At 40.4% G+C, this 25,406-nt stretch overlaps 1 protein-coding gene across 1 annotated transcript in view; it reads right to left on the bottom strand.

Annotated features, from left to right (window-relative positions):
* Positions 1–16,904, bottom strand: part of LOC131195877 (opsin-5-like) — a 40,700-nt gene extending 23,796 nt beyond the window's left edge. The window contains exons 1-3 of the mRNA XM_058178168.1: positions 16,817–16,904; positions 4,846–5,008; positions 3,249–3,376 (exon numbers count right to left, since the gene is read on the bottom strand). Coding sequence (XP_058034151.1) covers positions 3,249–3,376; positions 4,846–5,008; positions 16,817–16,904 — 379 coding nt within the window. The remainder of the gene's footprint in view (positions 1–3,248; positions 3,377–4,845; positions 5,009–16,816) is intronic.
* Positions 16,905–25,406: the final 8,502 nt, after the last annotated feature.

The following is a 25,406-nucleotide window of genomic DNA, read 5'->3' on the forward strand; positions in this document are numbered from 1 at the left end:
GGACTTCGTCAACTTCCGGACCTCCGAACCTTCCGCCGCGAGCTTAAAACACACTTATTCATCTGCGCAGGACTGGATTAGATTTTAAATTTACTGGTTTTAAATGGGTTTTATTATTTATATTGTTTTTAACAATTCGGCTATGTGGAATAAGTTTTTTATTTGTTATTTTAGTTCGTATTTATATCTATTTTTATGTGCCTGTGAACTGCCCTGAGTCCCTAGGGAGATAGGGCGGTATATAAATTTGAAAAATAAAATAAAAATAAAATAAATAAATAAGTTTTTAGATTCTGTGATTCTCCCATCAAAACATTTTTTTTATATGAGCAAGTTTGGATTTTTATTTCATCATCATAAACTTGAAACACTTCAAGTGATGTAACAAGTGATTGCATTTAATCTAGATCAGGGGCATTCAAACCACTGAAGCCATTAATCCAGCCTGCGTAGGACCATGAGGCTGCCCCCCACACTGCTCTGCCTACTTGCCATCCCCTCACCTTCTGGAGGCCGGGGAGGCCAAAATCGGGCCCGTTTTTGGGCGGGAAGAGGTATTGGAGGCTGGGGGGGCGAAAAACAGGAGGCCTCTGGAGGCTAAAAACGGGCCAGGTTTTTGCCTCCCCGGTCCAGAGACAGAGAGAGAGAGAGAAACAGACAGACAGACAGAGACAGAGAGAGACAGAGACAAAGACACAGACACAGACAGAGACAGAGACACAGAGAGAGACAGAGTCAGAAGTCCCTCATACATGCCCCAAGGCAGCCACATCTCTTCACTAACCTGCTTTCCACCCTCAGGAGCTTAACAAATTAAAGTTTAATTTGTGTGTATTGTTTGGACTGCTAAATTGACCACACCCACCCAGTCACATGACCACCTAGCCATGCCCACTCAGCTGGTCCGGCCCCCAAATAGTCTGACAGATCATGAATTGGTCCCTTGTTTAAAAAGTTTGAGGACCCCTGATCTAGATACTAGAAAGAGATGAAGGATGACAGAAGAGAAGAAAAACTATAAGATACCCCTCCTCAAGAAGGAGGTGAGATCCCTCCTCAAGAAGCCTTCCCTGGATCCGGCTGTTTTAGGAAATTATCGTCCAGTCTCCAACCTTCGTTTTGTGGCGATGGTTGTAGAGAGTGTGGTGGCACGTCAGTTACCCCAGTACCTGGATGAAACTGTCTATCTAGACCCGTTCCAGTCTGGTTTCCGACCAGGGTATAGCACAGAGACAGCTTTGGTCGCGTTGGTTGATGATCTCTGGAGGGCTCGGGACAGGGGTTATTCCTCTGCCCTGGTCCTGTTAGACCTCTCAGCAGCTTTCGATACCATCGACCATGGTATCCTGCTGCACCGGTTGGGGAGTTTGGGAGTGGGAGGCACCGTTTATCGGTAGTTCTCCTCCTATCTCTCTGACCGGTTGCAGATGGTGTTGGCAGGAGGGCAGAGATCGACCGCGAGGCGCCTCACGTGTGGGGTGCCGCAGGGGTCGATTCTCTCGCCTCTCCTGTTCAACATCTATATGAAGCCGCTGGGTGAGATCATCAGTGGTTTTGGGGTGAGTTACCAACTGTATGCTGATGATACGCAGCTGTACTTTTCCACCCCAGGCCACCCCAATGAAGCTGTCGAAGTGCTGTCCCGGTGTTTGGAAGCCTTACGGGTCTGGATGGGGAGAAACAGGCTCAGGCTCAACCCCTCCAAGACGGAGTGGCTGTGGATGCCGGCACCCCGGTACAGTCAGCTGCAACTGCGGCTGACTGTTGGGGGTGAGTCATTGGCCCCGATGGAGAGGGTGCGCAACTTAGGCGTTCTCCTGGATGGACGGTTGTCTTTTGAAGACCATTTGATGACCATCTCCAGGAGGGCTTTTCATCAGGTTTGCCTGATCCACCAGTTGCGCCCTTTCTTGACCGGGATGCCTTATGCACGATCACTCATGCTCTTGTTATCTCTCGCTTGGACTACTGCAATGCTCTCTACATGGGGCTCCCCTTGAAGAGCACCCGAAGACTCCAATTAGTCCAGAATGCAGCTGTGCGGGTGATAGAGGGTGCCACTCGTGGCTCCCATGTAACACCACTCCTGCGCAAGCTGCACTGGCTGCCTGTGGTCAAGGTATTGGTCACCACCTTTGAAGTGCCCCATGGCTTAGGACCGGGCTATTTACGGGACCGCCTTCTGCTTCCATTTGCCTCCCACCAACCCGTGCGCTCTCACAGAGAGGGACTCCTCAGGGTGCCGTCGGCCAAGCAATGCTGGCTGGCGACCCCCAGGGGAAGGGCCTTCTCTGTGGGGGCTCCTACCCTCTGGAACGAACTTCCCCCGGGACTTCGTCAACTTCCTGACCTTCGGACCTTTCGCCGCGAGCTGAAGACGTACCTATTTCTTCGAGCAGGACTGGCATAAGATTTTAGAATTTTATATGTTATTATTGGGGTTGTAAATTTTAACTGGGTTTTATTGTTTTATATGTATCTTAAATTGGGCCATATTTGATAGGTTTTTTAATTACTGTTTTATTATATTTATTATTGTGGTTTTATTTGGCTGTGAACCGCCCTGAGTCCTTCGGGAGAAGGGCAGTATAAAAATTTAAATAAATAAATAAATAAATAAATTAAATAAATACCCCAGGGATTGGCAGGGGTGAAAAATAAGTTGCCTCTTCCGTCAGATCCTTAGAACTTACAGGTTAAATGCAAAAGAGCCTGAGGTCTAATCTACATATGCAAACAGAAAGGGAAAATTGGAAGCTGCTATTTTTCTTTTTTATGCCAATTGTTGCTATTTCAAAGGTTTGATGACTAGACTGTTTAATGGAAAGATTTCCAAAGGGACATATTGCTAAGAGATCCATGACTGCATTGTTGTAGAAATGGCTAGTTTATATTATTATATATTATTATATTATTATGGAAAAGTAAAAAATTGAGGTTCGATGTTAATGCTTTATTCTACTGCAACACAGAGAGTGGGAAGTTATTTATTTATTTTCTCCCCTTTTCTCCCTCCCCTCCTCACTTTTGTTTCCCTTTCTCCTCTCCACTGTGTTCTATTATTTGCTTTTGCATTTTTGTATTTTATTCTATAATCTAATGAAATGTTTCATTTTTTTTAAAAAGGAGATCCATGATTGTACGATCCTGGGAAAGATTTGGGATGATGGAACAAGGGTCAAGATGAACAGGATTACTATTAAGACAGTCAGCAAGAAAAGGGCATTTAAGACGCATGTCCCACCTACCATAAGCTGGATAACAGACCTTCATGCAGCAAACTGTGCTCAGTGCAGTCAAGCTGGTGAGGCTGCACAGACCAAAGAGAACTCCACAGAAGGCGTAGAAGATACACATGGCATGGTTGAACAGCCACCTAGAAAAAGAGATAATGGGAAAATAAATGACCAGAAGAAATTAAGTCTCCAGTATTTTAATTGGAAAGAGATGTTTTAGCATCTAAGAAAATGTCCAGTAGTGTCCGATTCTAGAAACAGTACACATCTTCATTTCTTAGCTGAGAGAGTCAGTCTTGCCCAAAGACATTTCCCTGGTCATATGGCCAGTATGACTATAGGCCAAGGTGCACAGAACAATGTTACTTTCCCCCGATGTGGTACCTATTTATCTACTCGCATTTACAATGCTTTCAAATTGCTAGGTAAGTAATGGGAGCTAACCCAATTACCCTGCGCTTGGGTCTTGAACCTGGGCTGTCAGCTTTCTGGTCGACAAGCTCAATGTCTTTAATCATTGAGCTATTGCGTCCCCTTGTTTTAGCACCTAGGACCTCAATGTATGTCCAATGGACATCAATGTCTTCATCCATGCTTTCTAAATATCTGCACTGCCATCTACCGCACGTAGTTCTCATTTTTTAAAACATTTCTTGGGGGGGAGGGGAAATAGAAACATTAATATACTACCAAAGTAAAGCACCATTCCCTTTTCCTAATTGTGCCAATGAAGTCCATGTAGAGGTTAGAGTCCAAGTATTGTTAGAGAATAAAATTAGTGGGTAATTACAGCTCAGTATCCTGAATAGAGTGCATCCACCTTCCTAGAAAATAATAATAATAATAAAGGTAGGCTAAGATTGTAAAAACCTTCCCAGAAAGTTTGGGAGGGGAGGGAGTGCAATCTTTAATAGTTTACTTTCTGATTGAAAGGTGCTTTGTAGCTGACTGTGTATACCACTCTCAAACATCTCCCACCCTTTAAAAAAATGGCTGTTCTGGAACATTTTTGAATTCCAATCGGTGGGAATCTTCAGTGTCAGGCAAGTTGATGTGAAAGTGTTAATACAGTATTTAATTCTAACTTTATACTCATGCATATTTATTATTGCATTGGCTTTGTTATTGCTGTTGCTCTTTCTGTACCATTTAAAGAATTTCAAAATTTGGAAAGTTTAAACATTTTATAAATAAATAAATTTGTCCAGGATACCAGCTTGGTTTGGTAACTTCTGCTTGAACATCATTTGACCAAGTCAGTTTCCACTAAGTTGGAACTTTCCAGATACATCGTGACTACATTTTGCATTATCTGGAGGCAGACAAACTCCTTGATTTTATCCCATATTATTAATAGTTTGAAAATGAGGTCATGGAGGAAACAGCTAAACTCCATCATTCTCTGCTCTGGATCTACTGTTTCTCCCTTCTATCTGATTTTTTAAACATATACATGGCTTCAAAATAATATACCTATGTTAAATCTTGATTACCACACTCTTGAAAAAGTACCAAGAAGAAAACTGAGTCAATGGAAACCACACTGATCTTCTGAAGGGAAGAAAGAAATCCAATTATATCAATTAAATGGCTGAATGGATGGAGCTACCTGTGTGCAAAGAAGGATGGTGTGGCCAGTGGAAAGAAGATCAAAGTCATGCCTATGTCACTGATGGCAAGATTCACAATAAAGAATTCTGCAGGCTTCAGAAGGGCTCTTTTCCGGTAGGCAACCCATAGAAGAAGCGAATTTCCAAAGAGAGACACCACACCTGAAAGCAAATCAAAATTGTGATTTAGTACCTGGAAAAAGAAGATGGCATATTCAGCCACTATATTTATAAACTGTTATGGATTGCATAAGAACTGCATCTACAACGACATCTAATAGCAACCATTATATAGTCATGATAATTATAGCAAAGTTTATACATATTTAGGGTACTCCTTCCTGACCTGATATTTTCCTGGTGCATTATTGGCGACGTTGGTTTGGAATTTTGAGAGATGTAATCCCAATTTCTGGAAGGCATTGGATGGGGACAATTGCTTTATAGCCTGAATCTTCTTTTGTTTCTTTCTTTGCAAGAGCATGGCTCTGTTCAGACAATATGTTTAACTCGGTTACTAACCTAGTCAAAAAACCTTACTACTAATTCTGGCAATACACAATCACTGCTGCATTATAATCTACAGTTTTGGGATTCTAGAGTCCCCATTTACTTTCTCTGATAACCCTTAAAGCCATGAATCAGGACAGTTAGATGAGGTGTCAGGAAATATTAGCCTATCTCCAAGGCTACACAGACAGCAACACAGCTGATTTGGGCAATGGAGCCAGTCAGTATTAAAAAGATATGTTCAGTATTGCAAGGATTTGATACTGAGTTGTAAAATGGAAAGTCTTACTTTTTCAGCCACTCTTTTTCTCCAATATTTTTTTCTTGGATGACTAAATATGCAGACAAATTAAATATTCCCACCACATAACTGTTTGGGTAGAATTAATTTAATCCTGCAAATCAGTGTTTCTCAAATTTGGCAACTTTAAGATGTGTAGAATTCAACTCCCAGGCCAGCAGAGCTGGCTGGGGAATTCTGGGAGTTGAAGTCCACACATCTTAAAGTTGCCAAGTTTGAGAAACATTGCTGTAGAGATGATTCAGTTTGTTTTGGATTAAATTTAATCTCCTGGAGATTAGTTGACTAAATCAATTAACTCATTTATGGTGTTCCCACAATATATTACAATCCTCCCCACTTAATATAGTTAAGTTTGTTATAGGATCTGGGCCAATTTTTCACAAAGGCTATCTGTACAATCAACCAGCAATGTTCTTTTCCGATTTGATCCTATTTCCCAAGCTTTTTAATATATGGCCATTGCAACACCTAGTTTAAGTGTCCATTTCCATATTTTATCCTTTCTCAGCCTGGTGCCTCCATTTCTGTTGCACTTAAATTCCCATAAAATGTGAATAAGACAGCTGTTAATTATAAAAGTTTGTCTTGCTTGGTCCTTTGGCTAAAACTATATTAATCACAACATTTCTCAAGTAGAATTCAGTTAACTTTTGTTAAGAATCAGTACCCTATTGAAAAATGTTGAACAGTATAGTGTTTATTTTGAGGGGTTTTGATTGCAAGCTTCATTCTAATTAAACAGCCATTTACAACCATTTCTGGCAGAGATTTATTTTACTGGTTTGAGATAAATTATAAGCTCTCTCTCTCTCCCTCTCCCTCCCTCCCTCTCTCTCCCTCTCTCTCTCTCTCTCTCATAGAATTATTTTATACAATAATATATTACATGCCAAAATAAGTGAAAGAGAGGAAGAAAATATTACGCAACTGAAGCTAAGGAGACAAGATGTTATTTTGTTTGAACATACTTGAGACAACACTGGTAATTAAAATTTAATGCCTAGGATTTTCCTTTTCCATTAAGTCAGGCTAATTTCATTTAAAAAGTGTTTTCCTACATAATTCACAAAGGAGCCCCCCCCCCATTACTCCAAGGACAGGTTTGGGGCATTTGGAATGACTGCCTGATAGATTGGGTTGCAAATTAAATATTATGATAACAGTAACATGCTGAAGATAGAATATAGCTGCTCTAGTGATTTTATCTTCCCCCAAATCCTTTGGGGCTCATTCTTACTCAACATGCACTGGAGTTCTGAGTATAAATCACTTCAGTTGAAAAAAATGGGATCTACATATTCATGTTTCCTCTTCATAATTTTTTGGACGCACTAATTCCTTATTCGTTTACTCAGAACTTTATCAAAGTCTAATACGAAGAGTGCTGAGTTTTGATATTCTATAGTCCTACCATATCTGGGATTGCATAAAATGAGATACCCACTCAACATATCTCTTATCTGCCATCTCCTCCAGATGTCGCAAAGGTGCTTTTGCAAAAGACAACTAGACTTTCTTGGGTTTTTTTTTTTTTTTGCCTTGAAAACGTTTTGCTTCTAATCCAAGAAGCTTCTTCAGTTTTTAAAAAACCGAAAAAGAACTGAACGGAAGAAGCTTCTTGGGTGAGAGAAATGAAACGTCTTTCGGAAATATCTTTGGGACAACCATGACCTGGATAATTGAGACGCTCCATAGACTGAGTTTTACAGCCAGAGTTTTACAGCCGAGATATGACAGTCACATTATCCTGGATGAGCTGAAAGTAGGTTAATAATGTTGTTATGATAGGAAAACTGAACAACAGACATTGTCAGTGGCTTCCAAAGGTTGCCCGATTAAACTCTCAGCTATTTGATATTCTGGCTTAGGATGCTGGCAGTTATACTTCCGCAATATCAAAAAGCCACAGGTTTCCCATTCATTGAGATTGACAATAGTTAGAGATGGAGAAGTAAAGCTGGGGAGAAGAAAAAAATCCCGTGAATGTACAGAAGGTACAATAGCTTGGATTGTCAGACCCTTCTGAGGAAATAATGTGAGGGTAAAGATCTGTGTGTTTCCCAAAATATACAACACTACAACACAGTTCTTTCAACAGTTCCAAGACGGCTCCACACCAATTTGCACCATTCAGGTGATCCTGATGGCACAGATTGACTTTCTTTGTCGGAAGCTGGCAGAGTCCATTGGAAATGACAATGACATAACTGTGGCTTATTGCAGCAGCACAGACATGGCTACAACTTTGCCAAATTTCAACCCCATGCCACTCATGGGTCCCAGATTCAAAAATTGTTACACTATGATGTATCATTTCAGTCAACTGAAAGTTACAAGCAATCAAATGGACGCAAGAGTTTTCATAGTGTATAGATAACCAACACTTTGAATTGGATACAGAAGCAAATTGGTCACTTGTATAGTGGCTATAGCATGGCTGTCATATGGCTAAATCTGCTGCCCTCGATTAGCAAATGGTCTGCTGCACTTTGGACCAATTGAAGCTTCCAGTTGAAATTCAAGATATCTCCATGTAGAATGCATTGTAATAAGCTAGGTGGAGTATGAGAAGGGCATGATTGATTCAGTGTCATCATGGCTTCCTAGTTCAGAAAAATATGCAGTTGGTGCACCCCTGGCTACAGCATCCACCTCCTGTTCTAGAAGGAGCCATGTCTCCAAGAGGATCTCCAAATTGTGGACCTGCTTTGATTGTTATTGAGGATTTTAAATTGGAAATTTAATCTAGGCAAATGGCCTAGATTGAGGCAATACTACATAACAAACATACAAATATGTGTCTGTATACAGATATGTGCCAGTCCGATATTGCCAATAAAGCTATTCTTTGAGGAATCTACTTGCCTCAGAGTCTTGCTTGCGATGGATCTATTACTTGAAACCCTGACAGGTGCTGGACATGAATCTGCAAACACAATCAGGACAGAGAAACAGAGAATATTTCCCTGTTGCTGTCACCATGCTCCAGGCATCTTTCATTCACTTTGTCTCCAGAGGCTCCTCAGAAAACCAATGAGTCCATCAGGATCTGTGAGGAAGGAGATATGACTTGCGGGTAGTCTCATCCAAATAGCCTTCCAGAGGTTAGGAAGATGTGCAAGGGGCCTTCCTAGAAGATTATTGGATAATTTCCCAGACTTTTTCAGAAAACCCAATATGTCTGTCTGATGTCTGGAGCAGACTATCTTCATCAGTCCATCACTCTTATAGAATTGAATACAGTCTTACAAAAATTGCTCAATATGTTAAGGTCATCTGTCCATAGACAGTCATTGGAAATCAATATGTACACACTTCTGCAGCTGAGATATCCTTTATGCCTATCTGCAAATCTGAAGAGATGTCACTTGCCTTTTCTGATCCTCACGCCCTCCAGTTGATGGCCAGGGATTTGGGAACCCAGTAAGGCAGCTGGAAGGCTGCCTTACAGTAATCAACATACTTGTCTCACAGTTAATGGACTTTGGTTTCAGAGTGCACTCCACATTATATGAGCATGTTGACATCCTTCATCTTTAAGTCCTATGGAATCAAGTGTTTGTGCCCTTTCAAGACTCTTTCGAGAACAAGGTTGTCCGTTCCTCTTTTCTTAAAGTGTAAAGCAGACAAAGTATAATACCTGCCTGCTACTCAAAGTGTTCCCAGGAGGAAACCTGTCTTTTACTGAGGCTGATTTCTGAATGAACTGAAAACATGGAATGGTGTTGCAAGGATCTTGTCAGTCAGGCTCACAATGTTGAGATGGTTGCTAAAGGCTGATTTGGTGGTCAATGACAAATTAATGCATGTCATCCAAAAGTCATTTGAGGGGATGGAGAATAAACAAACCGCAAGGACTGTTGGAGAAACTTTCTTCTCTGGAACCATTTTTTTCCCTCACGCAGTAAGCACAGTATATTCAAAGTCACATTCTAATTCTAATTTGGTAACAGAAAGGCAGACAGTTCTATTTTTGGCTAAAAGTGATAGCTATTTAGGACACATTTGTGGAACACTTTTGAAAAACATTTTGAAGTTTGATTGAATATACACTTGAGATCCTCCATCAGAAATGCTTGGAGGTGCTGAGAGTCTCCAGGATTGAACCTACCATTAGACTGAGGTGTTAAGAGGTATAGGAGTGGAATTAAGAGCAACAAGAGCTATACGCAGTGCAAATTTCACTGTGATCCTCAAGCTGGCTTGCTATCTGTTTCTTTCAGGAGCAGTGAGAAATATATGCTTCTTTGCTAATGTTGAATTGAGTCTCTTTACTGTATATATCATGTCCCATTATATTACCGTTCCTCAACCTTGGCAAGTTGAAAATATGTGGACTTCAATTCCCAGAATTCCCCCAGTCAGCCATGCTGGCTGGGAATTCTGGGAGTTGAAGTCCATTTGTCTTGATGTTTTTCTTTTCTTCTTCCTATATATATATATATATGCTTATACCTCCTATTATTTACTCATATATGTGTTTATATACTATATAATCTTTTTGTATGATACCAACATATATTGTTGTGACAAAATAAATAAATAAATAAAAATAAAAATTGCACTACACTGACTAGCAATATAGATATGTGAGTTTGTAAATGGAAGAATTTGAAACTGAGATTAAAGACTGCTCAGCAATGATGAAAAAAAAAGATGAAAGGGTGACCCTTTTGGGATGGATGGAAAAGTTTTATCTCCAGTATTATGTATTCAATTGTGTCAGCTAAAGAATATGGAACAGTAATATATTACATACAAAATTATGCCAAAAGAGAAAGCTGTGCAAATATCATCAGTTTCATTAATGTATGCAGACTGCAGAATTCAGCTGTGCTTGCTGCAGAATATGAATATAGAATTCTTTAAAAACAAGACAGAAATTGAATAGACAACCAGATCCTGATCAGAATGATCTGGTTATGAATACAAAGAAATTTGCTTCCAAGATGTTCTACATGAAGATGAAATAAAAATCATCATCATCAGCAGCAGCAGCAGCAGCAGCCGCCAGAGCGACATCTTTTCAAAGCCGGATGTCCATAATAATTTTTATGGCATACCCCATTAAATATTTCCACATATATCCAAGTCAGATATTGACACTAGAAAGTGGTGCAGTGGCCTGGAGGTGGAGCTCTGGCCTCACGATCAGGAGGTTGTGAGTTTGATCCTAGATAGCAGCAGATATTTCTCTCTCTGGGCACATGAGAAATTATCTGTTGTGAACTCTGCATTGGTGATAGGAAGGTTATCTGGCCAGTAAATATTCAGCTTCATTTAGTTGCCCTGACACCACCCTGATGTAAGGGATTACAGGGTCATTAAAAGACAAAAAAAATTATTGTCACTAGAAATCTGGGACCTGACTGACTTGTGCCCTGAGATCTAGATCAGGGGTCTCCAACCTTGGTCCCTTTAAGACTTGTGGACTTCAACACCCAGAGTTGAAGATTGCTTTGCCTGGTCAGACTCCAAGTTGATCACTTCATTTCAGATGTTATTTTTGCCAAGGGACCATCAATCCCTTTTCTCTCTGACAGCAGTGATCCCTTTTTCAGTGCATCATTAAGCATCTCCAAGAAGCAGACAGGACTATCACTGATAATTTCTACTGCTGCTTCTGGCAGACTAAAACGGACAAGTCCCTGGGAAGGCAGAAGGCTGGGTTTGTGTGCGTTGAGTTTCAGTTGAAATGCTATTCTATTCTTCCAGTTCTAACTGGATGTGTGATGACCAGGGGCATGGCATGATGCTGGTCACATCTACCCAACCCACCAGAGTGGGTAGGCAAGAAACCAGTAGTGGGTTGCTACCGGTTCTCCCCAATTCGCAAGAACCGGTAGTAAACATTTTGAGTAGTTCGGAGAACCGGTAGTAAAAATTCTGCCTGGCCCCGCCCCCAATCTATTGTTGCCTCTGGACTCCCAGCTGATCAGCTAGAAGGGAAAAATCAAGACTCACTTGTCGAAGAAGAGAAAAAAAAACAAGACACCGTCCCATTAAATTGAGAAGCCAAGAAGCCTCCCAACTGATCGGCTTGCTTCTCAGCCAGGAGATCGTTTGGCAAACAAGTGGGGGGTGGGGAGAAACACTGTCGTTTTAAATTGACAGAGCTGCTAGAAGCTCCTTTTTGGGTCAGCTGAACAACAAATTGGATAAGAGGAGGAATTCTTATATGGTTCAATGTTTTTGAAGTTTTGGGGTTTGTGCAACATGGGCTTTGTGTTTCTAAAAAGGTTTGGGCGATTTCCATTGTGAAGTATCCTGTCTTGAATGAGTTTTCTGCCTGCTTGTAAATGGAGCCAAACTTCCAGCTTCTACTTTCTATGATCTCTGCTTACAAAGTTTCCTTTATGCAGCTGGCAGGAATGTGGAATTCCAGGCAGGTTCCTTGCTAGCAGCTTGATTATTCCTTAATTATCTGGGATATTTTATTTGGGAAATGAAGAGGGGGGAGTTTGATTCCTTCCCAGAACAGATTAGTGGGATGGGGGAGGAAATGGGGATTTTGAAGTAACCTTCCCCTGGAGTGGGGAGGGAATGGGGATTTTAGGCTTGCTGTCAAACATCAGCCATAATACTAATGACTGTTTTGAACAATATGCAGGTTGTATTACATGAATGGCTATTTTATATGTGAAATTATGACTGAAACCTATATAGGTTTTTGGTTTTTTTATTTACATTTATATCCCACCCTTCTCCGAAGATTCAGGGCGGCTTACATTGTGTAAGGCAATAGTCTCATTCTATTTGTATATTTATATACAAAGTCAACTTATTGTCCCCCCAACAATCTGGGTCCTCATTTTACCTACCTTATAAAGGATGGAAGGCTGAGTCAACCTTGGGCCTGGTGGGACTCGAGCCTGCAGTAATTGCAGGCAGCTGTGTTTAATAACAGGCTATCTTACAGCCTGAGCCACAGGTTCACACTGTCAAGAAGTTTCTCCTTAGTTTTAGGTTGCTTCTCTCTTTGTTGAGTTTCCATCCATTGCTTCTTGTTTTGCCTTCTGGTGCTTTGAAAAATACTTCCCTTCCTTCTTTCTAGTAGCCTCTTAAAAGACTGTTGCCTATCACACTCTTGGGCAAAGCATGTGAGCCATTTCCTCCTTTCAGTGGTCCATGAAAGTGCATCTATAGCAGAGGTCTCTAACCTTGGCCACTTTAAGACTTTAAGACAGCAAAGCTGGCTGAGGAATTCTGGGAGTTGTTTTTTTTTTGTTTACATTTATACCCCGCCCTTCTCCGAAGACTCAGGGCGGCTTACAGTGTATAAGGCAATAGTCTCATTCTATTTGTATATTTTTACAAAGTCAACTTATTGCCCCCCCAACAATCTGGGTCCTCATTTTACCTACCTTATAAAGGATGGAAGGCTGAGTCAACCTTGGGCCGGGCTTGAACCTGCAGTAATTGCAGGCTTTGTGTTCTTAATAACAGGCTTTACCAGCCTGCGCTATTCACCGGCCCATATGGAGTTGAAGTCCATAAGTCTTAAAGTGGCCAAGTTTGGAGACCCCTGATCTATAGTATGTAGATAATAAAGTTGAAAAAAGATGAACAACATTTTTGCAGAACTATAGATATGTTGAGGCTGGGTGTGACAAGGAATGGCTGGGAGGGGAGGGGCCAGGCGAGGTACCCCTTGACATGAGAGACATTGAGTTGGCCACGCCTACCCAGTCATATGACCATCAAGCCACGCCCAAAAATAAACCACATCCACTGTCACATGACCATCAAGCCATGCCCACAAAATAAGCCACACCCATAGAACTGGTAGTAAAAAAAATTAGAACCCACCCCTGCAAGGAACATTATGGGTCCCATCCCCTAGGGAGATACACCTGGTGGGATCCAGTAGAAGGGCCTTCTCTGTGGTGGCTTCCTCTTTCTGGAACATCATTACCTCAGAGATTAGAATGACCCCCACTCTAACACTCTTCCAGAAGGCACTGAAGACCTGATTCTGCCAGTGGGCCTGGGGAATGCAGAGCAGGATGGAGCCCATTAAATGGCTCGTAAGATGTGTTGTCGCCGGGGTGGGGTATATAATCATATTATATATGATTCTCTTTTATTAATTTTATTGTTTTTAGGTGATGTTTTTATATTCTTGTAAGCCGTCTTGAGTCACCATGTGCAAATAGGAGGCAATATAAATCTCATCAATCAATCAATCAATCAAACAAACAAACAAACTGGAACAGGATACCTGCCTGTTGCTGATCAAGACACTGGTCAAACATTGTTTAAAGAAAAACCTGGAACAATGCATTTGTGATGAAGCCTACTAGTTGCCTAAGGATGCCCTGTGCTGATGCTAGATCTGCTGCTATGTGGGTGAATAGGATTAGAAAGCAATCTGTAAATATGTTAAGCACATAAGTATTAAGTTTGGCAATGCTGACAAAAGAGTTGGAAGAAAATGCTTAAGGAGCCTGGGGAAAAAGGATATGGCTGCTTTAATAAGTAGATTTTAAAAAATGGATGTCTTTTTTTTCAGATCAGCTCCGAAACCTGAAAAATGCATTTGCTTTAAGAACATGCTGCACTCACACTTTTGTCAATTTTAAAAAAAGAAAAACTTTTTTCTGAGCTGCAGTGGCATAGTGGCGCAGTGGTTAGAGTGCATTACTGCAGGCTACTTCTGCTGACTGCTGGCTGCCTGCAGTTTGGCAGATCGAATCTCACCAGGTTCATGGTTGACTCCGCCTTCCATTCTTCCAAGGTTGATAAAATGAGGAGCCAAATTGTTGGGGGCAATATGCTGGCTCTGTAAACCACTTAGAGAGGGCTGTAAAGCACTATGAAGTGGTATATAAGTCTAAGTGCAATTGCTATTGCTATTTAATTGCATCATTATTCATGCCTAGAGTAAATGAGTCTATCGAATGAAAGACTCAACCTTCGTTTCTAGATATTCTCTGACTATATACCCCTTAGCCCTACCTTTCTGGAACTGTCTGGTAATTATTGCTACCACCAGCTATCTTTCAGGACAAAGTTTTTACCTTCTGTATTCCCCTTAAAATGTGACATGTGGGATGGGCAAGGACCCCACAGCCAGCATAACTCACTCGCAACTGGTGGGAAAATAAACTCAGTAAAAATGAAATACATTTTACAGGATCACATCCTTGGCCTGTAGTGTGAGATAAGTAGCATCTCCCACTCCATTTGGAAGATAGATCACTGTGACAAGTAATACAATTATTCTTTAAAAAAAGGAGAAGACGATACTCCCCTCCCCTTTAAGTAATCATATGTAAAACATTTCAGGGCAAAGAGGAGAAATGTACAGGTATTTTAAACACAGAAAGTATCTGAAATGAATTTTCCATAGAGATACAATAAAAGATAATATACAATTCTTGGCAGACACATTCTACTCATAATGAAATAGCTCTGATGGGCCAGGGAACATAAGTATCTCAAGCATTAACAGACAGACTTCATGACATCATAAAGTAGGTACAGAAATGAAATTAAACTTGGTGCCATCTGTAGGAAGTTAGCACCACCCTCTCCTACAGTGGTGGGTTTCAAATGTTTTTACTACCGGTTCTGTGGGCATGGCTTGGTGGGCGTGGCGTGGCTTGGTGAGCATGGCAGGGGAAGGTTACTGCAAAATCGCCATTTCCTCCCAATCAGCTGGGACTCGGGAGGCAGAGAATAGATGAGGGCAGGGCCAGTCAGTATTTTTACTACCGGTTCTCCAGACTATTCAAAATTTCCGCTGTCGGTTCTCCAGAATGGTCAGAACCTGCTGAAACCCATCTCTAGTCTCCTAGGAAAATGAAATATTCTAGGAAATATTAAAAAGGCAGAATATTATATTTCCCTGGATGAGAAATGGAGAAACATGTTTTTAGGCAGGAAGCTGACTCACTCTTAATAGCCCCCACTATCCTCAATACTCCACAGCAGACGTCAGCACTTAAGAGATAAAGAGATAGTTAGGTCTATTCATAAGCAAATACCCTCACCAACAAAATCCAACAAAGGTAGGATTAGCCCTTTACCCATCTAGCAACAGAGCTCACCACATGGCACCTGGGGAGATTGCATCACCCAGCAAGGTTCAAGCAAGCTTGGGACTCAGGACAGCCTACAGAGTTGCCCCTGCATGGCCCCATGGGAGTCTGACAACGAATCATAATACAAGCTCAAATTCAAAGCCCAACAGAGGGCATAAAACCAAGGCACTCTCAGCATCTCGGCCCTTTTCCTACTCCAGAACTCAGGAAGCCATGTGATCCTGTTCATCAATAAACCTTCTTTCCAAGCAACTTCCATGAATCCAGTGTCTTTTTCCCCACTTGGAACTGAACCCAGAAGGACATTTCTTCCAACACATCCTTAGTTAATTTTTCATTTGTACCCAAAAAATAGATAAACTTCTGAATAGATGTGGCCTCTGTTACAATAATGGTACCTGAAAATTGTGTTTCCTGCAGATTCTAGTTTAAGTTTGAGGAAGGGAAATGTGGTTTCCAGCCTCTTCTTCAGCAACTTTTGCTTTATTTTTAAAAATACTAATCATGTTTCATTCTAGCTAAAAGGGAGAGTTTCAGGCCATCTGCTTGTTGAATAAACACCTGAACAATGTATTTCTGCTTGAGGTGGAGATGTATACGGAGATATGTAGCCTGAAGGGAAATGCTATCCATTTATTATAAATTTTATTAATAAAAAAACACTGAATACATGATGCCTGGATTTTAATTCTTAGGAAATTTTAAATTCTGGATGTTGTCTTAGGCAGTGTTGCCTTGATCCACTAAATTTTAAAATCTTGTGATTGATTTTCCAGCCATGCAAACTCGTCAAGTACTTGCAAGAAAATAAGATGCTTTTTGAAACAAATTCCAAAATTCCAAATATTTATTTATAAAAAAGAAAGCTTGCAATGCTGGGAGTTAATGGGAAGAAAACTTAGGACAGTCCCAAGAATATACAGTAATAATTTGCCCGGGATGTACCATAATGAACCTATAGAATTTATTGTCACAATGATCACTAACTTGAATTGCTTTAAAAAGTGAGGGGTGAGATGTGGAATAATACAGGCCTTGGCCTCATCCAACAGGGTGATTACTCTCCAAATTGTTTTCTTGCAAAAATGCTTCCCTTCCTCCCAAGCTTACCAAAGAATGAATAGAGAGTTCCAAAGATCAGATCTTCTCCTTCAGATAAAGTTGACAAGAACGCTGGGGCACTGGAGGCATTTTCCATCTGGAGATAAATCAGAAAACAGAAAAGGAAGCAAAGGCCAGTCAGCTTCGGTTTGGTCAGACTGCATCATTCAACTCCCCCGCCCCCCGCCCCTGCTCCAACTCTCAAACAGAACATTGTCCAAAGGCAGCGTGTTCCTTCTTGGCTGTCAGCTTCGACCAAATCAAGCATGGGATTGCAAGCATACTGCCGTGAAGAAAAAGATGAACTGTTCATATGGATGCTGGCACTTAGATCTGGGCTGTGCAGCCGGCAGATAATAGAAACTGGCTGGGCCACCCAATTTGTGGTAATCTTACTTAATTATGGCTTTGTGCATTTAATAATAAAATATGTTAATTAGCATATATGAGAGGGAGAGAGAGGGAGGGAGGAAGGGGAGGGGAGGAGCGGGGAAGGGATTTGGGAAGAAAAGACCACTAAGCAGATTCAGCTGCTGTGCTTTCATGAATACTGTTTGTTCCAAGTTCTGCCAAGCTTCTGGCCTCCTCTGCTGCTCACATATACTCTTGGGCTGTCTGTTGAAGACTTTATGTTAATTGCAGTAAGCTTTGCCTGCTTAATCTAAACAGAAGCAAGTTGTTCAGCCAGGTGCTTTGAAACCTCTGTACCCCGACTAGATGAAATTACATCTTTAAGCACAACTGGACATCCTACCATCTACAAGCTGCTTGATTCTGGTACTTATCTTCCACTTCCACCCCTTCCTACAATGGATGTTTGGTAGGGGAAAACACTGGCATGTGTCAACTTTCACAAAACTTTTTTGGGGAATGGGGGGACGGGATTATGAGGTTTTCAAACATAAAAGATTTACTAAGCTTTTATTCAGCAATTTTGCTCTGCCCTCCCCATCCTCCCGGCTTATTTTTCCGTATCTTTTCAAGCTTTTGATAATTGACAAATTAATTTTGGATTAATCTGGGACAAAATTAGAAGGATAGTGCTGTGGCTTTTGCCATCTTTGGATGTTACCAATAGAGAAAAGTTAAAACAACCCAAACTGTATTTACAGTATGATTGTATGATGGCTTTGTATAAAGACATTCATATTAGCAACTTGAGTTTATATATTTTTTCTATTACTTGTACTTTTTTTCTCATAGAAGCCACACTGAAAACAACCATTAAAAACAAACAAACAAACATAAAAGAGGTCTAGAAAAACTAGGTACAGGAAGAAATAGTTGCAGGAAACAACTATTTTGCCCAGTGCAAACAATACAAAGAATGCATTGAGTGTTGCATGAGTGTACAGACGTTGCGTTATAAAAGGAAGGGGGGGGGAAACTAGTTAAAATTGGTCCAGGTGACTTATGTAATTGTTTAGACTGCCATCCACACCACTGATGGGCAGCATCAAGGCCTGTGCTCTTCTCTTTTTTATCTTTCACTGGACTTGAATTGAGCAATCTTCTAAAGAGAAATTTGTCCTTGCAAGGTTCAAAGCTGCTGTATATTTCAATCTTCAAAACAAAGATTAGATATTATTAGTTCTGAAGTTCCACCCACACATTATTATAAAACCATCAATTTAAAACATGCTCTGTTCCTGGAGATAAATATTTATAGCGCATCATGCAGGTCAATAAAAGAGATTGAATCGGCATCACTTTTGGACATTTTGTAAATCTCCCCTCATGATCCAGCTAAAGTTAAACACTTGTTAAGTATCACTGATTTCTGTGATCTCTTCAGTGATAAGCCTGTTTTATCTATCACTTAACTGAAATCAATGGGATTTAAAGGCAATGCTTGCCTGCATTCATAAAACAAGTAAAAACTGTCCCAAGTATTTGAGTAGGGACATTAGTTGTATATTCCTGGGTGATCCCTTTGGAGGAAAGAGGCAAGAGGGAACAAATGACAAAAGTGAAGAATGACATCATTGTACAAGTGACATGAGTCAGGTTTTGGGATGCAAGGACATAATGGCAATAGTTTCATTACTATGCGGGTGTCACAATTTTAGTATCCCTGCAATTTGCTGCAGATGCCACTGAGCTCATTGCCTCAGAAAGAAAGTCCAATATCCTGAGTCGTCCCCTCCAAGCTATTGTGTAAACGTATGGAGTAAATTTACACACTATTGTGTATAATGTTGGAAAATATATTTTTTTTCACCCTCAATTGTATGCTAGTTTGTTTCTACCACAGTCTGAAAAGTTCTTCAGAATGTCCTTAGAATTTATTTTGATAGTGCTCTTCGTTATTGTTTTACCATTTGTTTTCTGTTGGTGGGATAATCACATTCATGCTTTTCTGAATTCTGCAGCCATCCATGAGAATTTGATCAAAATCATTTTCCTTTTAGCACTTTTTTTTTAAAAAAAGTAGTTCATTTTTCAGTTAGTTATCTAAGAATGGTTGCAAAGGTGTACACCACTAATCTTTTCAATAGCTCCTAATTTTCATACTTTAGAGTTGATAAAATCCTACCACTTTTTCATTAGCTTAATTATAGTAGGAAGCCAAGTTGTCCAGTTTTACAGACAATAGTTCTATATTTGTGTGTTGGATATAACCATGTTGTATTTAGAGGTGCCTTCTGTTTGAAGGGTTGTCCACTGTCCAGTTCAGGTGTGGCTTAAATCTAAAGATTGATAGTCCACCTATAACCAATGAAGAGAAGACAAAACAAGTTCATAGGAGATACAGTTTGGTCTAGGGGTTAAGGCTTCAGGCTAGAAACTGGGAGACTGTGAATTCTAGTCCTACCTTAGGCATGAAAGCCTCATAGAGTCTCAACATCTACCTCAGAGGTTATTGCTGTGGAGAAAATAGGAGGAGGAAGAAGTATTAGATATGTTCACTGCCTTAAATTGTTTATAGAAAAAAATTATTATAAAAAGATATAATAAAAAATAAATAATCCTCCTCACTATAGAAGTAATTATTTCTAAAAGTTCTATAAATCAGTATTCAAGGAATTAAAATCAATTCCTCTTTTGTTTTGAGGGGATGTGTATTTGCATGTGATGCGCAGCAAGCTATTCTGATTTCAACACAAATGTGAATTTTCAGGCAGATATGTTTGTGCATTCGCTCTGTTTGAAGCAAACTAATGTGAAAAGAAATAAAATACATCAAAATCTGAATGCCCCTCCCAAGGTATAGAGTGGCATGAGATATTATAGAATACTAAGGTTTTGAAGAAAAACCAAATGACTATTTCTTCCTGGCGTCAAATTGTATTTACAGTGTTAGCTATAGGCTACGAAATAATATATTTCTACAATGAAAACAGATATTCTGTTATGCACAATCTTCCCTCCAAAGATTGAATTGATCTGGAAAGCAGATATGTCTCAGAATTTCTTAATCATTCTTATATAGAGTAAAAATAAAAACGGGGTGGTGGTGGGTATTTTGAACCTACTTACTTTAACTTCTACACTCATTTCATCCCTGAAAAGTTATCTCACTTTCCGTATGCTATGTTTTATGAATCCTCTTAACCGAGGAAAGCTTTAGATCATCCGAATTATAACAGATCCTTTTGCTTTATATTGCTTTTATGGTGTTTGTAAACTGCCTCAAATATATTGTTTTTATTCCACTAAAGTAAATACAATCTTGTGAGCCCCCAGCCACAATCTGAAGTGGTTGCGATTCTCCAAGTGAGAAATAGGTTTCAGTCTCATTACAACTGAACAACTTAATTGCAAAAGCAACAAAGCTTATAGAACCTGCCCTGACCAAAAGACAGGTTTGCCTGAAGCATATTTCTTGATTTCATCATGAACATAATTCAATTATCTTCAACCTACTATTCTCCTTGATCTAAGCACATAATAGTTTGGGGCGGGTATTAGGCTAACTTTCCCCAAATATATCGATTACAACCTTTGTTCTCTGACAGTCGGCATGTTTTGGGGAGAATGGAAATTGTAGTCAATCATATTTCAAGAGCGCTAAATTAGGAAAGGCTGCATTGGATCATTTCAGTGCTGCTTCTGCTTCCAATTGGGGGCAAAGCCACAACATCTACATTTGTACTCCTAAAATCTGTATCATGTCCATCGTAAATCACATGCCTTATAAACCAGGTAGTTCCAAGAGATCCTTGTGCTGTCCATTTGCTTGAAGACGCTTCCCTTGACTCTTTTATAAGATATGAGACATTTCAAACTACCTATAACCAACAACCCAACTTCACCACAGTTAGTTAACACTTGTGCCACTGCATGTGTCCTTTATGTTGTCTTGTTTTAATTTGATATAGGGACTACTCAAATGCTTTATTGAACAAAACACGGCAGTTACTTGTCCAGACACTTTCCAGGAGTCAACATTGACTTGGAAGGCATGTGCATGGGCACACAGACAGACAGATAGACAGACACAAATGTACTTTGTTTTTACTATGTTATGGAATACAAAGAAGAAGAGACCTAATGCATTCTGTTTGAAGGCATAGTTGCCAAAACCAAGAAGGCCTATTGGCTTTGCAAACTCCATGTACTTGCCACAGGAACAGCAGCCTGGCCACAGCTTCCACCTGTTGTTCCAATATTGTTCTTGCAACATTGCTGGGCATCTGAATAATGCCCTCCTTAGCAGGGGTCACCAACCTTTTGGACCCCAGGGACCACTAAATTCATAATTTTAAATCCTGTGGACCACTAATATCATCTGCCTAATGACCGGCTGGATAGGGATGGCTAGGTTGTCATGTGAATGAGTGGGCATGGCCAACTCGGTATCACTCACATGGAGGGGGCCTCACCAGCCTCTACTCGCTACTCCCAGCCACTCCTTGCTTCCCCAGGCTCCTTAGGGCCCCAACAGGAAGCAGTTGTTGGAGCTAAGCAGCCACCATGAGAAAAAATTGGCCAAACATCTGGCTCAGTTCAAATTGGATATGACCAAGAAGGAGGCTCAGCAGAAGCACCTCACTGAGGACCATGAGCATAGGCTTTCCAAGTACAAGGCCAGGTACCGGCACCTGGAGGCTCAGCAGGCTCAGATGGTCAGCCAGTTCCAGGCCATGAGGCAGTCCCACTGGAACAAGGCACCCTGGCTCTTTGCCATCAGAAGCACTTCCTTCTAGCCTTTGCCCAAAACCCCATACTAGAAGGCTGAAGCAGACCCCAAGTTGGAATTTCTGCCCCCCTCTGACCCACACAAAAAGACCCCAAAGGGGAAGACATTCTCACAACCATTCATTGCATGTATCCGGCCCAGGGACCATAGTTTGAGGACCTCTGATTTAGTGCAATATAAAAAATGCAAATAATTTTTCTGAGGACCACCAAAATTTTCTCACGGACCACCAGTTGGTGACTGCTGCTCTATAGAATCAGCTATGCAAATTCCAAATAGAACCAGTTGTATACTGCCTCCTGATGGTCAAGATAAATAAAAATACCATTCAGGATGTACTGTACACCACCAATTCCTACCCAGTAGGAGAGGAGCTAGAAACCTTGGTAAACTCAATAGAAAGGACACATGATATAACATTTACAGGTAGTCCTCGACTTATGACCACAATTGAGTCATTGCCAAGATTTCTGTTGTTAAGTGAGACATTTTTTTAGTGAATTTTGCCCATTTTATGATCTTTCTTGCCACAGCTATTAAGAGAATCACTGCAGTTGTCCAGTTAGTAACCTGGTTGTTAAATGAATCTGGCTTCCTCATTGACTTTTGCTTGTCAGAAAGGTCATAACTCTGAGCCAGTTGCCAAGCACTGAATTTTGGTCACATGATCTGCAAACTGTGAAAAATGGTCATAAGTCACATTTTTCACCGCCATTGTAACTTTGAACGGACACTAAACGAACTGGTGTAAGTCAAGGACTACCCATATATGTCTCTGTCTGAGAGCATAGGAAAAGGAAGGGGAAATACAAATGCCATTCTAAACTGTATATACCAGGGGTCTCCAACCTTGGCAACTTTAAGCCTGGCGGACTTCAACTCCCAGAATTCCCCAGCCAGCTTTGCTGGTTTTTCTGGAATTCTGGGAGTTGAAGTCTGCCAGGCTTAAAGTTGCCAAGGTTGGAGACCCCTGGTATATACCATTCTTCTGCAAAAGACTTTACTCCTTTCTGCTTCCTTCAAGCTTTTGCTTTCTGTTGTTGACTGCAAAATAATTTCTCATTACAAAGTCTTGCAACTTGCTAATGTGTGCGCAGACACACACACACACACACACAAAAGTAAAGAGAAAAATCAGAAAGGGTTGCTCACTTCCTCTGACTGCCTGACAAAAATCATCATGCTTTATTGCCCTAATTAGTTTTCTTGGTATTTTATGCAAAGGTTCCAGGGTGCTTGGAAAGTTAATAGGGGGTAATGGAGTGGAACGTGTGGAATGTCTTCTCACCCCGCAAAGTATTCCTTTCCCTTACTGATAACAAGTGTGTGTGTTTGTGGAGTGGGGGGGGGGAATCCCTTTATTAATTTTTTTAAGGAACAAATGTTCAGTGAGTTGGGGGAAGCTGGTTTCATAATTAGCTTGAAATTACTAAAGCCTGCATTAATACTGTCCTACACCTTCATACCACTGCAGAATATGAGACCCTGGTCCAAAGTATGATGTGCATTTCCGCCATCCCTGAATCAAGACAATAATGGGCCAGCATAATTTTTCCTGCAGCTGACCTCTATTCTGCCTTAGTAATAAGCCCATCACTGGTACTGACCTTATAGGATTAAGGATAATACAGCATAAATGCAGAACAATGATGTCTGGATTCTCCTTCCTTCCTTCCTTCCTTCCTTCCTTCCCTCCCTCCCTCCCTCCCTAGATAGCATAAAGATTAAAAACAGATGCAATACCTAGAACTGAAAAAGATAGGCAAAAAACATAATGGGGCAACAAACACACCTTATCCAAAACAGCAGACATTGCATATCAAATGTACAGGACATAAGGAACAACCTTGAAGGGCAGGAGGAAGAACCACTACCAAGTCAATGATCAGATAAGTGGGGCGTGAGGCCCAGTCAAGAAACTATTTTGAGAAAATGTCTCAGACATGTGAACGTGTCCCCAACTCACATACAGATACACATACAGGGTGGGGGTGGAAAGTACATTTGACTTGCAAGATTCTGTTATTGTAGCTTTACCATAAAAGTAGTCCTGATCTACACGGCATTTGTTTCTTAGTTTTGTAGGCTTAGTCTTGCAGGCTTAGTATCAATTGACCGCATCCAATTTTCCCTAAAGCTTCAGGGGGAAAAAACAGGTTTTCAGATATGTCAAGTGTTGCAGGATAGATAGATGGATGATTGATTGATTGATACATAGATAGATAGATGATAGATAGATAGATAGATAGATAGATAGATAGATAGATAGATAGAGAGGGAGGGATGGAGGGTCGGATGGATGGATGGATGGAAGGAAGGAAGGAAAACATTTGTCACTTTTAACTGTGTGCACACTGGCACACATTAAAAATGAAATTTGGTTGCCTGCTCTCAAAAGTGTATACATATATAACACACATATAAATATGCTATATGTATATGTATATGTATATGTATATGTATATGTATATGTATATGTATATGTATATGTATATGTATATGTATATGTATATGTATATGTCTGTCTGTCTGTCTATCTATCTATCTATCTATCTATCTATCTATCTATCTATCTATCTATCTATCTATCTATCTATCTATCTATCTATCTATACCTACAGCCTTACATATAAATATTAATCACTGTCCATCTTGAATACATAGCGGAAAGAGGAAACTTGAGAGTTTCCAAGATCAATACTATATGAAACAAAACTGTGGCTGAATCTGGATATTCTGCTTCGGATATCACAAAGCCTCCTCCCAGAAGGTTAACAAGGAAAACAGGTCATGAATAGAATAGAATTTTATTGGCCAAGTGTGATTGGACACACAAGGAATTTGTCTTGGTGCATATGCTCTTAGTGTACATAAAAGAAAAGGTACCTTCATCAAGGTACAACACTTACAACCAGTGGTGGGATTCAAGTAATTTAACAACTGGTTCTCTGCCCTAATGATTTCTTCCAACAACCAGTTTGCCAAACTGTTCAGACAGTTAACAACCGGTTCTCCCAAAGTGGTGCGAACTGGCTGAATCCCACCACTGCTTACACTACTTAATGATGGTCATAGGGTACAAATTTAACACTTAATACTTAACAGCTTAACACTTAAGTGTTTAGTTAAAACTTAACTTAAAGTTATTAAAGTTAAAGTTAAGTGTTAAGTTAAAACTTAACACTTAACAGCTTTGCTGGCTGAGGAACTCTGGGAGTTGAAGTCCACAAGTCTTAAAGTTGCCAAGGTTGGAGACCCCTGACCTACCACATCTTCCCCAATTTGGAACTGTTATTTATCTTGCAAGAGTTCTATAGGAAAGCAAGAACTTTGTCAGAGGTTGAACTTACCATCTTCCATTTACATAGTTTGTTTACTACCATTAAGCTACACACTTGTGGTTGGTTCTCTGAATTTATCTTGACAATTTGTATGACAAGGAGAACATGAAGGTAA

The sequence above is a fragment of the Ahaetulla prasina genome, chromosome 3, assembly GCF_028640845.1.
Source record: "Ahaetulla prasina isolate Xishuangbanna chromosome 3, ASM2864084v1, whole genome shotgun sequence".
Taxonomy (NCBI): Eukaryota; Metazoa; Chordata; class Lepidosauria; order Squamata; family Colubridae; genus Ahaetulla; species Ahaetulla prasina.